General features: G+C 35.6%; 1 protein-coding gene across 6 annotated transcripts in view; it reads right to left on the bottom strand.

Moving 5' to 3' along the window:
* Positions 1–15,904, bottom strand: part of RFX3 (regulatory factor X3) — a 297,259-nt gene that overhangs the window by 50,364 nt on the left and 230,991 nt on the right. For all 6 annotated transcript variants that reach the window (XM_060100833.1, XM_060100834.1, XM_060100830.1 and 3 more), the window contains one exon: positions 1,512–1,633. In XM_060100833.1, coding sequence (XP_059956816.1) covers positions 1,512–1,633 — 122 coding nt within the window. The remainder of the gene's footprint in view (positions 1–1,511; positions 1,634–15,904) is intronic.

Here is a 15,904-nt window from a genome sequence, read left to right as displayed (position 1 = left end):
CTATGATTACAGTGGAAATAACACATCTCAGTGTCTCTCAATATAGGACCCCTATGATAAGAAAAATACCTTGAGCTGGCCAGTATTAATTTTAGTTATTTTTATCATTATATTACTTAGGTATATAAAAATAAATCTAGCTTTAAACTTATTGTGCTTATACCTCTCATGTAATCATAAACCAAAAGACCTACAAAATAAGTACAAAGAAACCTAAAAAAATAACATTAAACTTAACAACATTAATTTGATATGATAGCTGATGCTGTTGTCCTGTAACTAAATTACCTCTTGCAACATGAATATGGTATTGACTGCTGCAGTGCAGGATCTTTTGAGTTTGATAGCCCTATACTAACACGTAGTTCATGATGGCTGGTTCTCCCATTATGCTTCTATATTCAAATGAGCTGTGAAACTTTCCTCTACACAGAGCATTGGGACATCATTTAGCCTTCCCTTGGTATGAAGGCATAATTTACATAGTAAGTCTCTCTCTGTTCTTTTCTCATTGGCTCTGGACAATTAATGCAATACACTTTGGTGCCAACCTTATGATAAATTCAGATACAAATGTGGAAACTAAAATTGCAGAACAGTATTCGTTCTCGTCTTCCAGGTAATCCAGAATATGCTTTTATTTTTTTTAAGATTATAATTGAAATAAGGACACAAAATAAAAAACATAAAGATTCTTGCTGAGAGCTCAAGGGTCTACAAGAATATACTTGACGACTCTAGTTTGGGAATGCTGCCATAATGCTTTCAACTTCAGTAGCCATTCTGACCCCAGAGTACATTTCAGTTGTCTTTGTCAGAAAGTGCACATAGACACATATACACACACACAGACACATACACACACGCACTCTCTGAGAGCTTCTACTTATCTTGATCTGTTGTACCGAAACTATGCATGTTCATCTCTAGAAGAGCTGTCAATTAAAGTGCCATTTTTGCACCTTTAGCTATGACAGGAATATGCAAAATGTTCAAGTTCCACTTCCTTAACTCCTTAAATAACAAGAAACATGTATACCATCTATAAAATTACAAAAGTAGGAAATACTGTGATCAATTTAAAAGAATAAATTACTTTTTTAAAGTTTATAGTAATTTTTTCTAATCTGAGACTATATGCATATGCAACTTTATACACAGGAAATGAGAATTCTTTTTGGCACTTCAAGTTACTACTGAAACTACCACACAATTTTGGTCATAAATGCCCAATTAATACAAATTCTAGAAAACAATTTCATAGGAATGAGCCTTTAATTCATATGCATTTAAAAGTTCTACATAGCTTGAGATTTTTAAAAATAAGCTCTTTTTCTACGAAAAAGTAGAAATGAACTAGAACTATCATATAATGTGCATAGTTTCAGCACACAAAAAAAATCTATGTAATTAACATCTGTAATAGACATTGTACTTGGAGAAAACACTACTGTTGTTCTCTTGTTTTCAAAATCCTGATAGCAACTAATATGCATTACACCTTAACATACCTAAAAACTGTTGATGATGTTGACTTTGGGCAATTACAGTTTGCTCAACAGATGTGCCTGTCTGTTGACCACTTCCTGTGAAACCATCTGCAACCCCATCCACTTTCTGCATAGGCTTGTACCTAAAAATATTAGATGGGAAAAAACAAATAAACCAAATTATTCCTTGCTTTTTTGTACTACACAAAACTCCCAAGGCATTCAATTTTGTTCTGTCTTCTTTAATGTCTTATGATAGTTGTAAGAGTTTCTTCCTTGACAGTCTCATAAAGTTAGGATGAAGAAATTTTTTTAATTGTAAAAAGGAAAAAGAAGGGGAGGGGCTTAGGAAGGGGACCCATTTTCGAAAATTCAGAAATTTAGCTAAGAATGAAAGTGTTATGAGGTATTTCTTTGGACAGCAGTAGCAAAGATGTCCATGATTATAGTTTTAATACACAGTTTGAACATAACTTTTAATGGCCAATGGATCAAGGGAGAAACATGTTAAATACATTGGGATGTTAATCTGAATTAAGATCTAGGACATTGGGCCTGAGAAATGTTAATGAATGGCTTTCATTTAATTTATATCTCCAAAATATGATTCAGCCTACAAACTCTACCATACTGTTTTTCATATCACCTAAAGCCTCCCATGCATATCAACACATTCATCTCCTTTGACTCCTGTCCACATCTGCAAATACAAAGACCATAAGCATCAGCTTGCAGCAAAATGCATGCAAAAATCCATCTACAAACCTAGATTACCAAATTTAAAAAATAAAAAGAATCAAAGTCAGGTACAATTATGTATTTATATTTAGGTCCTCGTTATACAAACTCATGAACTTTCCATACTGCTAAAATAGAGAAAATATGCTTCAGCAGCATGGGCAAGAAGGAAAGACTGCTTGGGAGAGAAACAGCGCATACAAAAAATGCATAGGTAAGTCTCCTAGGATAAGCAAATACAAAGTAAGAAATAAGCAGCAACTATAATTTCTTCTTTCTCTAAGATTTCATATTTTTCTTCATTTTGGAAATTTTAAAAAACAGATAAACGCAAGAAAAAGTTAAAATCTACAATGAGCTTATTACCTAGAGATATCATCATGCACTTTATGTTGTTTGTCCTTCCATTTTTTCCCATTTCTTATTATATTTATAAACAGAACCACCTAATATTCTCACCATCCAGATACTTGACTCATACACTGATACCATAAGTTAACTGTATCATTAATATGAAGTTACTGTAACAATGTCCCCACTACATGAACAAGATACACTCAAAGATGCCTGCACTCTGACAACAGATAGGAAATGAACAGACTTGGTGAAACACTGCACAAACTAACGGTGAGGTTGCCTTAGGAAATGATTCAATCTTGGATGTTATTAATTATGACTTAGATAAATGAAATTTCCACGAAAAACTGCAAAGTCACTCATAATGACATTTACATGTATTTCTCATGTGATAGCATCTCACAAAGAACTATATGAAAAGCAAAAATACAGTCAGAAGATGAACAGGGTGAAAGAAGGGTACTACACACTCATTCTTGTTATCATTTTAGTGATGACCCTGTACCACCAAAATGTTGGTTGTTGTTTTCTAATGATATAAAAGAACTCAAACCTGTTCTTTTCATTAATGGAAAAAAAATCTGGAAGTACTCTTCAATTGGGGCCACACCAAGAGATAACACAAGGGTTAGGTTAGTATTGTGATGTGCTAGAAGTGCCATTTATAAAAAATTGAATGGTTTCCTGATTTTTTTTTTTCCTCCTTAAAGAATCATCTTAGAGAGGCAAAAAAAAAAAAAATCCTTTGTGAGGCAAGAACTTGGGGTACTTGTGTGGGGCAGCAGTTGCTAACCATTCTGTTCTAGAAGACTTGAATGATTTTATCTTTAGGGAATGTATTTAGGGACGCTTTTGTCCTCATTGATCCATTCCAGGTTTCATTTGATTTTAGCCTTCCTTTTTCAGCTGTGAAGTTTTATATCACTAATAAAAGAGGCTAAAATTGTTTAACCATGTTTCTTCATTTATGCTAATGGAGTTTGGGGTACATGGAGTTAATAAACAAAAGTGGTTAAAGGGATTTGAATTATTTACTCTGGAGAAGAGAAAAATGGAAGTATTTCCTATAGTCTTCAATTATACTAACTTTCAGTATAGGATGAGACAGTAATTATTAGACTTTACCCAGCTATGCTTTATCCTGCACAGCATCTAATATACTACAGATGTTTAATAGGCACAAATATCAAGGATCATAAAAGGATATGACATATATTCATCTTAGACTGACATATAGACATCTGACAGATGCTATGTCACTGTCTACTTGCACATAGTGCTTAGCAAGCCTGTAGTCTGCAAGCAAAATTATCTGCTTCCTTAGAAAGATGTAGACAGCAGCAGTTCCAAACAAGAAAGAGATTTTTTTAATAAGCACTCAAAGTCACAATACATTAAAATTAATGTATGATTATGCTTAATAATAATGATATTGAGTGGGAAGGACTGATTAGAGGTACATTCTATTATACAGGAGATGGAAAATACCTGAAGATTAGCTTGTAGACGAAAAGGAAATAAGTTGATTAATTCTGGAGAAACTGTACAGGTCAGTACCTAAGAACAAATCTTACTTAGGAGAGGTGAAGAAAAAAGAAAATACAGTCAGAATTGTAAAATAAGAGGTCCAATTCTAAGCGCACAGTAAGGGTCACAAAGTGAAAGGTAGATTGAATGGATTGGGCGAAGATGTACTATGTGTATCCATTCTCGCTTGCCTGGGTTAGCAAGAATAGGACCTCTATAAGCCAGAACCTTCCATTCTATCTCTTTAGAGAAAGGTGTGAAGACAAGTTTGGGAGGACTTTGTGACATAAAGAATGACATCAGAAAGGGCAGGGATAGGGCTCATATAAAGAACAGTATTAGTGTGGGCATGTAAGTATGAGAGAGCTTCCAGGTACTGCTGACTTTTGCTTTTCCTGCTTTAAGTAGTGGCATATCCACAGTGCATTGCCTGGTACTGTATTGATACTTAGAAGGAATCACCAGAAATTAGAAATATTGAACTGAGGAAAGCTAGATGTTCCATTTCCTGATGTCCTGTCTAAGGAAAACATCCTATCCCTGCCATCACCTCAGAGGGCTGGGGCTTCCCAGAGAAGGGAAGGGAGTTTAACAGGAAGTTGAACAGGCACACTATAAATAAGCTAAGCAAATAATTGTGGTAACTGACTCTTTTGGAAGAAACAGTTCTAGATGATATTATATTAGGTTTTGAAACCTAATTGTATATCAGTATCTGGGTAGCTTTCAAAAAAAATTCAAATGCTTGGCTCATCCTAGATCTACCGAACAAAATCTTTGAGAATGGGGATTAGGGATTTATTATTTTAACTAGCTTCTCATGTACTTCTTTTTTTTTTTTATTTTACAAATTTAATCAGTTATACATATACATATGTTCCCATATCCCCTCCCTTTTGCGTCTCCCTCCCACCCTCCCTATCCCACCCCTCCAGGCGGTCACAAAGAACCGAGCTGATCTCCCTGTGCTATGCGGCTGCTTCCCACTAGCTATCTACCTTACGTTTGGTAGTGTATATATGTCCATGCCGCTCTATCACTTTGTCACAGCTTACCCTTCCCCCTCCCCATATCCTCAACTCCATTCTCTAGTAGGTCTGTGTCTTTATTCCTGTCTTACCCCTATGTTCTTGATGACATTTTTTTTCTTAAATTCCATATATATGTGTCAGCATACAGTATTTGTCTTTCTCTTTCTGACTTACTTCACTCTGTATGACAGACTCTAGGTCTATCCACCTCATTACAAATAGCTCAATTTCATTTCTTTTTATGGCTGAGTAATATTCCATTGTATATATGTGCCACATCTTCTTTATCCATTCATCCGATGATGGACACTTAGGTTGTTTCCATCTCCGGGCTATTGTAAATAGGGCTGCTATGAACATTTTGGTACATGTCTCTTTTTGAATTATGGTTTTCTCAGGGTATATGCCCAGTAGTGGGATTGCTGGGTCATATGGTAGTTCTATTTGTAGTTTTTTAAGGAACCTCCATACCGTTCTCCATAGTGGCTGTACCAATTCACATTCCCACCAGCAGTGCAAGAGTGTGCCCTTTTTTCCACACCCTCTCCAGCATTTATTGTTTCTAGATTTTTTGATGATGGCCATTCTGACTGGTGTGAGATGATATCTCATTGTAGTTTTGATTTGCATTTCTCTAATGAGTAAAGATGTTGAGCATCCTTTCATGTGTTTGTTGGCTGTCTGTATATCTTCTGTGGAGAAATGTCTATTTAGGTCTTCTGCCCATTTTTGGATTGGGTTGTTTGTTTTTTTGATATTGAGCTGCATGAGCTGCTTATAAATTTTGGAGATTAATCCTTTGTCAGTTGCTTCATTTGCAAATATTTTCTCCCATTCTGAGGGTTGTCTTTTCGTCTTGTTTATGGTTTCCTTTGCTGTGCAACAGCTTTGAAGTTTCATTAGGTCCCATGTGTTTATTTTTGTCTTTATTTCCATTTCTCTAGGAGGTGGGTCAAAAAGGATCTTGCTGTGATTTAAGTCATAGAGTGTTCTGCCTATGTTTTCCTCTAGGAGTTTGATAGTGTCTGGCCTTACATTTAGGTCTTTAATCCATTTTGAGCTAATTTTTGTGTATGGTGTTAGGGAGTGATCTAATCTCATACTTTTACATGTCCCTGTCCAGTTTTCCCAGCACCACTTATTGAAGAGACTGTCCTTTCCCCACTGTACATTCCTGCCTCTTTTATCAAAGATAAGGTGACCATATGTCCGTGGGTTTATCTCTGGGCTTTCTATCCTGTTCCATTGATCTATCTTTCTGTTTTTGTGCCAGTACCATACTGTCTTGATTACTGTAGCTTTGTAGTATAGTCTGAAGTCAGGGAGCCTGATTCCTCCAGCTCCGTTTTTCGTTCTCAAGATTGCTTTGGCTATTCGGGGTCTTTTGTGTTTCCATACAAATTGTGAAATTTTTTGTTCTAGTTCTGTGAAAAATGCCATTGGTAGTTTGATAGGAATTGCATTGAATCTGTAGATTGCTTTGGGTAGTAGAGTCATTTTCACAATGTTGATTCTTCCAATCCAAGAACATGGTACATCTCTCCATCTATTTGTATCATCTTTAATTTCTTTCATCAGTGTCTTATAATTTTCTGCATACAGGTCTTTTGTCTCCTTAGGTAGGTTTATTCCTAGATATTTTATTCTTTTTGTTGCAATGGTAAATGGGAGTATTTCCTTGATTTCACTTTCAGATTTTTCATCATTAGTGTATAGGAATGCCAGAGATTTCTGTGCATTAATTTTGTATCCTGCAACTTTACCAAATTCATTGATTAGCTCTAGTAGTTTTCTGGTAGCATCTTTAGGATTCTCTATGTATAGTATCATGTCATCTGCAAACAGTGACAGCTTTACTTCTTCTTTTCCCATTTGGATTCCTTTTATTTCCTTTTCTTCTCTGATTGCTGTGGCTAAAACTTCCAAAACTATGTTGAATAAGAGTGGTGAGAGTGGGCAACCTTGTCTTGTTCCTGATCTTAGTGGAAATGGTTTCAGTTTTTCACCATTGAGGACGATGCTGGCTGTGGGTTTGTCATATATGGCCTTTATTATGTTGAGGAAAGTTCCCTCTATGCCTACTTTCTGCAGGGTTTTTATCATAAATGGGTGTTGAATTTTGTCAAAAGCTTTCTCTGCATCTATTGAGATGATCATATGGTTTTTCTCCTTCAGTTTGTTAATATGGTGTATCACATTGATTGATTTGCGTATATTGAAGAATCCTTGCATTCCTGGAATAAACCCCACTTGATCATGGTGTATAATCCTTTTAATGTGCTGTTGGATTCTGTTTGCTAGTATTTTGTTGAGGATTTTTGCATCTATGTTCATCAGTGATATTGGCCTGTAGTTTTCTTTCTTTGTGACATCCTTGTCTGGTTTTGGTATCAAGGTGATGGTGGTCTCGTAGAATGAGTTTGGGAGTGTTCCTCCCTCTGCTATATTTTGGAAGAGTTTCAGAAGGATAGGTGTTAGCTCTTCTCTAAATGCTTGATAGAATTCGCCTGTGAAGCCATCTGGTCCTGGGCTTTTGTTTGTTGGAAGATTTTTAATCACAGTTTCAATTTCAGTGCTTGTGATTGGTCTGTTCATATTTTCTGTTTCTTCCTGATTCAGTCTTGGCAGGTTGTGCATTTCTAAGAATTTGTCCATTTCTTCCAGGTTGTCCATTTTATTGGCATAGAGTTGCTTATAGTAATCTCTCATGATCTTTTGTATTTCTGCAGTGTCAGTTGTTACTTCTCCTTTTTCATTTCTAATTCTATTGATTTGAGTCTTCTCCCTTTTTTTCTTGATGAGTCTGGCTAATGGTTTATCAATTTTGTTTATCTTCTCAAAGAACCAGCTTTTAGTTTTATTGATCTTTGCTATCGTTTCCTTCATTTCTTTTTCATTTATTTCTGATCTGATTTTTATGATTTCTTTCCTTCTGCTAACTTTGGGATGTTTTTGTTCTTCTTTCTCTAATTGCTTTAGGTGCAAGGTTAGGTTGTTTATTCGAGATATTTCCTGTTTCTTAAGGTGGGATTGTATTGCCATAAACTTCCCTCTTAGAACTGCTTTTGCTGCATCCCATAGGTTTTGGGTCGTCGTGTCTCCATTGTCATTTGTTTCTAGGTATTTTTTAATTTCCTCTTTGATTTCTTCAGTGATCACTTCGTTATTAAGTAGTGTATTGTTTAGCCTCCATGTGTTTGTATGTTTTACAGCTCTTTTCCTGTAATTGATATCTAGTCTCATAGCATTGTGGTCGGAAAAGATACTTGATACAATTTCAATTTTCTTAAATTTACCAAGGCTTGATTTGTGACCCAAGATATGATCTATCCTGGAGAATGTTCCATGAGCACTTGAGAAAAATGTGTATTCTGTTGTTTTTGGATGGAATGTCCTATAAATATCAATTAAGTCCATCTTGTTTAATGTATCATTTAAAGCTTGTGTTTCCTTATTTATTTTCATTTTGGATGACCTGTCCATTGGTGAAAGTGGGGTGTTAAAGTCCCCTACTATGATTGTGTTACTGTCAATTTCTCCTTTTATGGCTGTTAATATTTCCCTTATGTATTGAGGTGCTCCTATGTTTGGTGCATAAATATTTACAATTGTTATATCTTCTTCTTGGATTGATCCCTTGATCATTATGTAGTGTCCTTCTTTGTCTCTTCTAGTAGTCTTTATTTTAAAGTCTATTTTGTCTGATATGAGAATTGCTACTCCAGCTTTCTTTTGGTTTCCATTTGCATGGAATATCTTTTTCCATCCCCTTACTTTCAGTCTGTATGTGTCTCTAGGTCTGAAGTGGGTCTCTTGTAGACAGCATATATATGGGTCTTGTTTTTGTATCCATTCAGCCAGTCTGTGTCTTTTGGTGGGAGCATTTAGTCCATTTACATTTAAGGTAATTATTGATATGTATGTTCCTATTCCCATTTTCTTAATTGTTTTGGGTTCGTTATTGTAGTTCTTTTCCTTCTGTTGTGTTTCTTGCCTAGAGAAGTTCCTTTAGCATTTGTTGTAAAGCTGGTTTGGTGGTGCTGAACTCTCTCAGCTTTTGCTTGTCTGTAAAGGTTTTAATTTCTCCATCAAATCTGAATGAGATCCTTGCTGGGTAGAGTAATCTTGGTTGCAGGTTTTTCTCCTTCATCACTTTAAGTATGTCCTGCCACTCCCTTCTGGCTTGTAGAGTTTCTGCTGAGAGATCAGCTGTTATCCTGATGGGGATTCCCTTGTGTGTTATTTGTTGTTTTTGCCTTGCTGCTTTTAATATGATTTCTTTGTGTTTAATTTTTGACAGTTTGATTAATATGTGTCTTGGTGTATTTCTCCTTGGATTTATTCTGTATGGGACTCTCTGTGCCTCCTGGACTTGATTAACTATTTCCTTTCCCATATTAGGGAAGTTTTCAACTATAATCTCTTCAAATATTTTCTCAGTCCCTTTGTTTTTCTCTTCTTCTTCTGGAACCCCTATCATGTACTTCTTAAGTAGCCTGCACAGAACTAGACCACAGGAGCTTCTTGGACCAATAATAAATTCCTTCAGCCCAATGTTGTAGAAATACAATTATAACATTAGAGAAAAGTCATTTTTTATAAAATAAGTTATTTCTCAATAAACTACATTTGGAATGTAAATATCTCTGAATGGATGGTGGATGAATGAATGAATGTATGAATGAATGCTCAAGGTAACATTTCATTTCATCACACCATCAATTGATCTTAACATATAGCAAATCTAACAAACATTTATTGAGTATTTACTATGGGTAAAGTATTATAGGGGCATGACTTTGAAAACGCTGTGTGTAAACAGAATTTTTCCAGGATGTTTTTTAATATTCCATTGACTTACATGATAATCCAACATTATCTTAACTCTGATTGAATTTCAAGTGACTTTTTAACATTGAAACACAGCTTTCAGATTTCCTCTCTCTCTTTTTTAACAGAAAATAAGCACTATTTAAATACTAAATTGTAAAAAAAAGATATGTTTTCTACTGAAAAAAATTCTTTGTTGAATCTTTTAAAAAACTGAACTCTTTAGTATTTAAGAATTCTCTGCTTTGATGCCCATTTATTTTACAAATTCCTTGTTTTAGAATAGGTTTTCTTATAGTAGATTCTTAGTGCTCTTGAGCTGTGTGTGCTCTGAGAAAGACCTGTACGATATCAGATGAAGAAACAGCTCTTGGTTTCAAAATTAGTTAAGAGGCAAATGATAATTTTAACAGCTTGCAATCCCTGGGCAATCAAAGCTAAAGTTGTTAATGATTAAGAAATCAAAGAAACTCTAATACTTTAATAGCTGAGCGTATGCATGAAACCTGTCACTAACACAGAAACTTGGAAAATTATTAGGAATCTTCCCCCATGGGGTTAGTCATAGCTGTTACTTAGAACTTGGACAGCTGTAACTCTACTGTAAAATAATATCTAATTCTATCAATAATCTCACACATAAAGACACTGAAGGAGTCCAATGGAAGGCAAAGAATGGTATATAGTTACCATCACATTCAACTAACAGTACCAGGTGGAAAGATTTTCAACAGACTAAATGAAACATTTGGAAAACTACCTTTGAATCAGGTGAAAAATGCACATGAAAGATGCAAAATCTGAGCTGTATAGGCATTTAGAGTCATTATTATGTTTATAAGTCTAGAAGGTACACAATCATTTGATTTGCATGATAATCGGGACAAAAGGCTAAAGTTTTCTACTGGAATCTTGAGATTCTCTTTGGAAAAATTGCCCCAGAAAATTTTTAGATGATTTGAGGTCTGAAATGAACTAAATGATATAAACATGAACAGATCAGAAGAAAATAATGTTGAGTGCCATCTTTTCAGAATAGTAATGAACTCCTTGATGTCACACTGAATACTTCTATATCTAAACAACTTCTAACATCAACCCTGCTGGTTAATGATAGTTATTACATCTCTTCAATCCTTGTTGGTGGCTCTCATAGTATTTGTCTTGTCATTAGCTCTACATCTATAATTGGAAAGGGATAGGAGGAAAAATTAAATTCAAATGGGGGTATTTGTACTAATTGCATCAGTTTTAGTAGGAAATGTGCGAGAGGTAGGGAAGGGAAGAGGTTGAAGCTGCTGGCTGAAATAAAAGTCTATGGATCATTCATTCATTTCACAAATGACAATGTGCTCACTGCTCTCCTAGGTGTTGAAAATGCAATGTTGAAAGAGGCAAATAAGATTCCCTTATCTCATGAATTTCTTCATTGAGTTCTCCTAGTGTAGGTAATTTAGGGTTAACTGTATAGAACTGATATATTCTTGCTACAAATATGTATGACACCTTTAGGATACTTCTTTTATCTACAGCTGGTCCTTTCTGTTAAACTGATCCTACAGGAATGCTCTCACTCTTCCTTTTTTTTTTTTTTTTTTTTTTTTCTTTTTGCGGTATGCGGGCCTCTCACTGCTGTGGCCTCTCCCGTTGCGGAGCACAGGCTCCGGACGCGCAGGCCCAGCGGCCATGGCTCACGGGCCCAGCCGCTCCGCGGCATATGGGATCCTCCCAGACCGGGGCACGAACCCGTATCCCCTGCATCGGCAGGCGGACTCTCAACCACTGCGCCACCAGGGAGGCCCTCACTCTTCCTTTATTTGGAGAATGACAACCTGACTCCACCTCATGTCAAGACAGCAACAAAAACGAAAAAGGGCATCTGAAGCTCTATCTAGGAAAAAATAAATTAGTGAGCTTCTTGCACATAGTAAAATTAAATGAGCCTCAGTTTCCTTATCAGTAGATAAGGATATAATTGCCAAATGAGATCTTGCACATAAAGTGCTTATTGATGAACAATTTACAAGTTCAATAAATGTTCATCAGAAGGATAAGTGGTGACTGTTAGTAGTAACAAACTTTACATGAATGACTATACTTAATAATTACTGAATGTGATTATTTATGATTATCCCATCTTCAATGAAAAATATATTTACAGAAAGGACTTGTTGCAGTGGCAGTGAACATTAAATACCTCAGTGCCAAGATTCTTTGTCTGTCTCCTAAAAGCCAAATGCAGATACCTGATCATCCTCCCACTAAAGACTCCTGCCCTCCTGCCACCCTCAGCTGCCTCAGAGGAATTTACCAGCCCTAGACGCTTATCTCTGTAATGACCCCAGGGAATTTATGGCCAGGAGAGGAATTGTAAACTATTAACATCAATCACAGTTGGAAACCACAGGCCTGGAGGTATAAAGAAATGGAAGCCAAACTTGCCCAATTGCCAGGCTTCATTCTTCTCCACAATAGCCTTATTCTTAAAGAAATATTTTCTAAAGAAATATTTTCTCTAGTGCATACAGTATAATAATGATAATAATTATTTTATCCTATCACTTGGATATTTCCAGTTATAAAGCCTTTTATATACTTTATATAGCTTAAGGTAGTCTATTATTATTTCCATTTTGCAGATGAAGAAACTGAGGTTCAGTGAAGTTCAGTCACACACACTGAAGTGCCAAAGCAGCCTGTATTCAAATCCCTATTTCCCACCTTTAAATATAAGGTTCATTCCACTAATCTATGAAACTATATTAAGAAAGGTCTTCAAATGACAAAGGTTCTTGTCCTCACTCCATAGGAACACGCATGCTTTCACATCTGTCTACAGCCAACTAGCCTTGCTGTCCCATCTTTCCAATTGGCCTCTATTTTTCTCTCCTCAGTGCCACAAAGGTTTCTTCTTTCACAGAATCCTATTCCTATGAAAAGACCATTCACAGAGGCAGAAAGTGGCACATTTCCTCACTTATTTAGGACATACTCAAGTGTGATTTTCCCCTTAAATTTTATTACATGTGCACGTTTCTCTTTGGGTTATATTACCTCTTCAAGGACGGAATTCTTATAAGAACAAAGACAAGAGGACTGGTTTCTTGTCCTGGTTTCTATATTATCGTGGATACGTTATCTACCCTTTATGGACTTCAGTTTTCTCATCAAGAGGATGAGGTACGCTAGGTGACCTCTCCCTTCCAGCTCTAACTTTCTATGATTCTGTGAATTCTCTTTTAGTTGTGATGGACATATTCTATATGCAACCACTGATTGTTATGTATTTGTTGAAGGAATGATATATGCAGTTTAATACTTTGAGAATGGCTACTGGGATCAAACACAGCCAAGCACATTGTCAAACACGCTTGGCTCTATTCCACCACTTTTGCTACTAGGATTTGGAAGAATAGCTGACATACATGTGCCAACACTCTCTGAGTGCTTCTTTTAAATATTAGAAATAAACTGCAGCAAACATTTTTACTTAAGTTTGTAAAGCTGAAAATTACTCATCTCCTTTTTGCTCTATAATAACCTAATTTATTTATTGTCTAAATTAGGGTAAGCAAATTAGTCCATGAGTGAATTTCCTTGAAAACTGAAGACTACCTCATTTAAGTGCAGAAGTTATTTTCACATGAAATATTTTCAACAGAAAGTATTAAAAAAACCAACTATTACACATTCTCCTGTTTCCTTAACCAGGGTAGTTAACCTCTTCTTGATTGCCTATAATGTCATCAACATGCCAAATAGCTATTACACTGTGTTAGACTAGATTTTAGCCACTACAGTGATACTTAAAGGGCCTCCTGGAATGCCTAGGTCTATGTGTCCTTCCACTGAATGTGTACAGACTGCTGAGCTGAGTAACCCAAAAGTGAATCGAAGACCCTTGTCTACTTATATATCCTCTTGCCAGCTGTTATATCTCATGATTGCCTATGAATCAAGTGGGCTCTAATCTGCTCCTTTATTTTAGGTAAATGACTTGAGGATGGCTTCATCTTTTCAATTAAGCTAAACTAAGGGCTCTGTGACATCTGTTTTACAGTCAGAAGCTGTTTCCATTTATTTCCAGACTCATGGTTATATTCCCATATGGTGGTGTTGCTGGGAATCTGATTTGTAGGTAAGGGGAAATTTCCTCTACTACCCTAACAAAGCTTCAAATGAGATATCATATGTAAAGGAGCTCTAAAAATTATAAAGCTATGCAAAACAATAACCATCATTAATGCTACAACTACAATGATTCCAAACTTATCAGAAAAAATATACAAATTTTTATTTGATAAAATAATCATTGCATATAATTGAATTTTCTTACTATAGGAACAGGTGAAGCATGTACATTTATACTATGGAAGATGGGCACATATAGATGTATACAAAAAACCTTGAGGCATTTAAACAATTTGAATATTCCAAAATATTAAATACTAGTATAAAATATTTTAAACCTTTCAAATGTCACTTGTACTTTAACAGGAGAATGGCAGGCTCTTCTTATGTGAAGTTTAATATATTCAGTAGAATCATTTGAGTTTTGGAATCACCTTATTTTATAAGCCATAAAACAAAAGTACAATAAGTCCCTTTTTCACTGTTTTCAACAAATACTCTTAACCCTTGCATCCAGACTCAGGAAGAGACACTTTTCCTCTCCTGTCCAAGTGTTTCCTCTAAATTCGGTAACTGGCTTCACTTAAGGCCTATCAATGTTGCCAGTGACATAATCCTTCAAAGAGACAACAGAAACCTCCCTCTGTCCTAATCCCAGTGAGGGGTTGGTGAAGTTGATAACACTCACAATGCAAGCAGTTATCCAAGACACCATTCCAAGAGCAACTGTCCATAATCCAAAATTGTACCATTAAAAAACAACAACAACAAATTAAAGGAAGTTTCAGTACTTCTTTGGCTCTCTAACATTCTTATTTCATAAGAAAGCAAACACTATAAGAAACTAAAGTCGGTACAATTTATGAATATTACTGAGAATTTTATATCACTTTTTAAATACAACCATATTATGTCTAATTCTAAAAGCAGTAATTACTATACTTATATTGCAGGGTTTTCATGGCTCATTAATCTTTATAGCTCTGAAATTTGTTTCATAAGGAGACCTTTGTAATTCCTTGGTCTTGCTTACCTAACCCAGGCTTTGTATAAAGAATGTCCCTTGAAGGTTTCCATTTCCATGAAAACTTGCTAGGATTCTTTGCAGTGAAATCACTGGACGAAGTAAGTTTCAGCTGTCTTGAGTGCAATTTACCAAGGTATTGTTCATATTTAAGTTTGGGTATATATTATTTTTGACTTAATCTTTTTTTTCTTTATTGCACCAACATCTCCAATGTGTAGTGCTGCTATGCATGAGCGCAGAGACCACACCAGAAAGTAAAAGCTATGGTACTGCCACTAACAGGTGGAAACAATAATGGTAACTCATGACAACAACAGTTTATTCCAATTCACACAAACTCTGTCTCCAACTATACAATGGACTGTTTTATGGCTTTTTTTCCCCAGAGCCCTTCTAGTATATTTCACTGACTATACCTCGAAAAACAGGAATCAGCAATTTAAAAAGTAAGTTTGAGAAAACATAATAATTTATATAATAGCCAACCTTGAACTGACTCTTCAGTCTTGAATACTCGCACTAGAAATTATGACTGTGTTAAAGCCACTTAACAAGTGTCTTTACTTCCAGTCTCTTCCCACTAAATATGTCTTGCCCCAAATCAAACAGTAATCTCTCTAGAAAAAATTTTCAAGTGTCATTGTTTTGCTTGGAAGCAAGTCTTTGAAGACTTGCATAGTACCTAAGCACAAAGAACAAACTCATTAGCTTCATAAACAACCAAATCCCTTCACGTATGATCCAAACTACTTTTAAAATCTCATCTCCCAATA

This window comes from Mesoplodon densirostris, chromosome 6 (genome assembly GCF_025265405.1).
Source record: "Mesoplodon densirostris isolate mMesDen1 chromosome 6, mMesDen1 primary haplotype, whole genome shotgun sequence".
In the NCBI taxonomy this organism is placed as follows: domain Eukaryota; kingdom Metazoa; phylum Chordata; class Mammalia; order Artiodactyla; family Ziphiidae; genus Mesoplodon; species Mesoplodon densirostris.
This window is presented reverse-complemented; position numbering and strand designations above follow the sequence as displayed.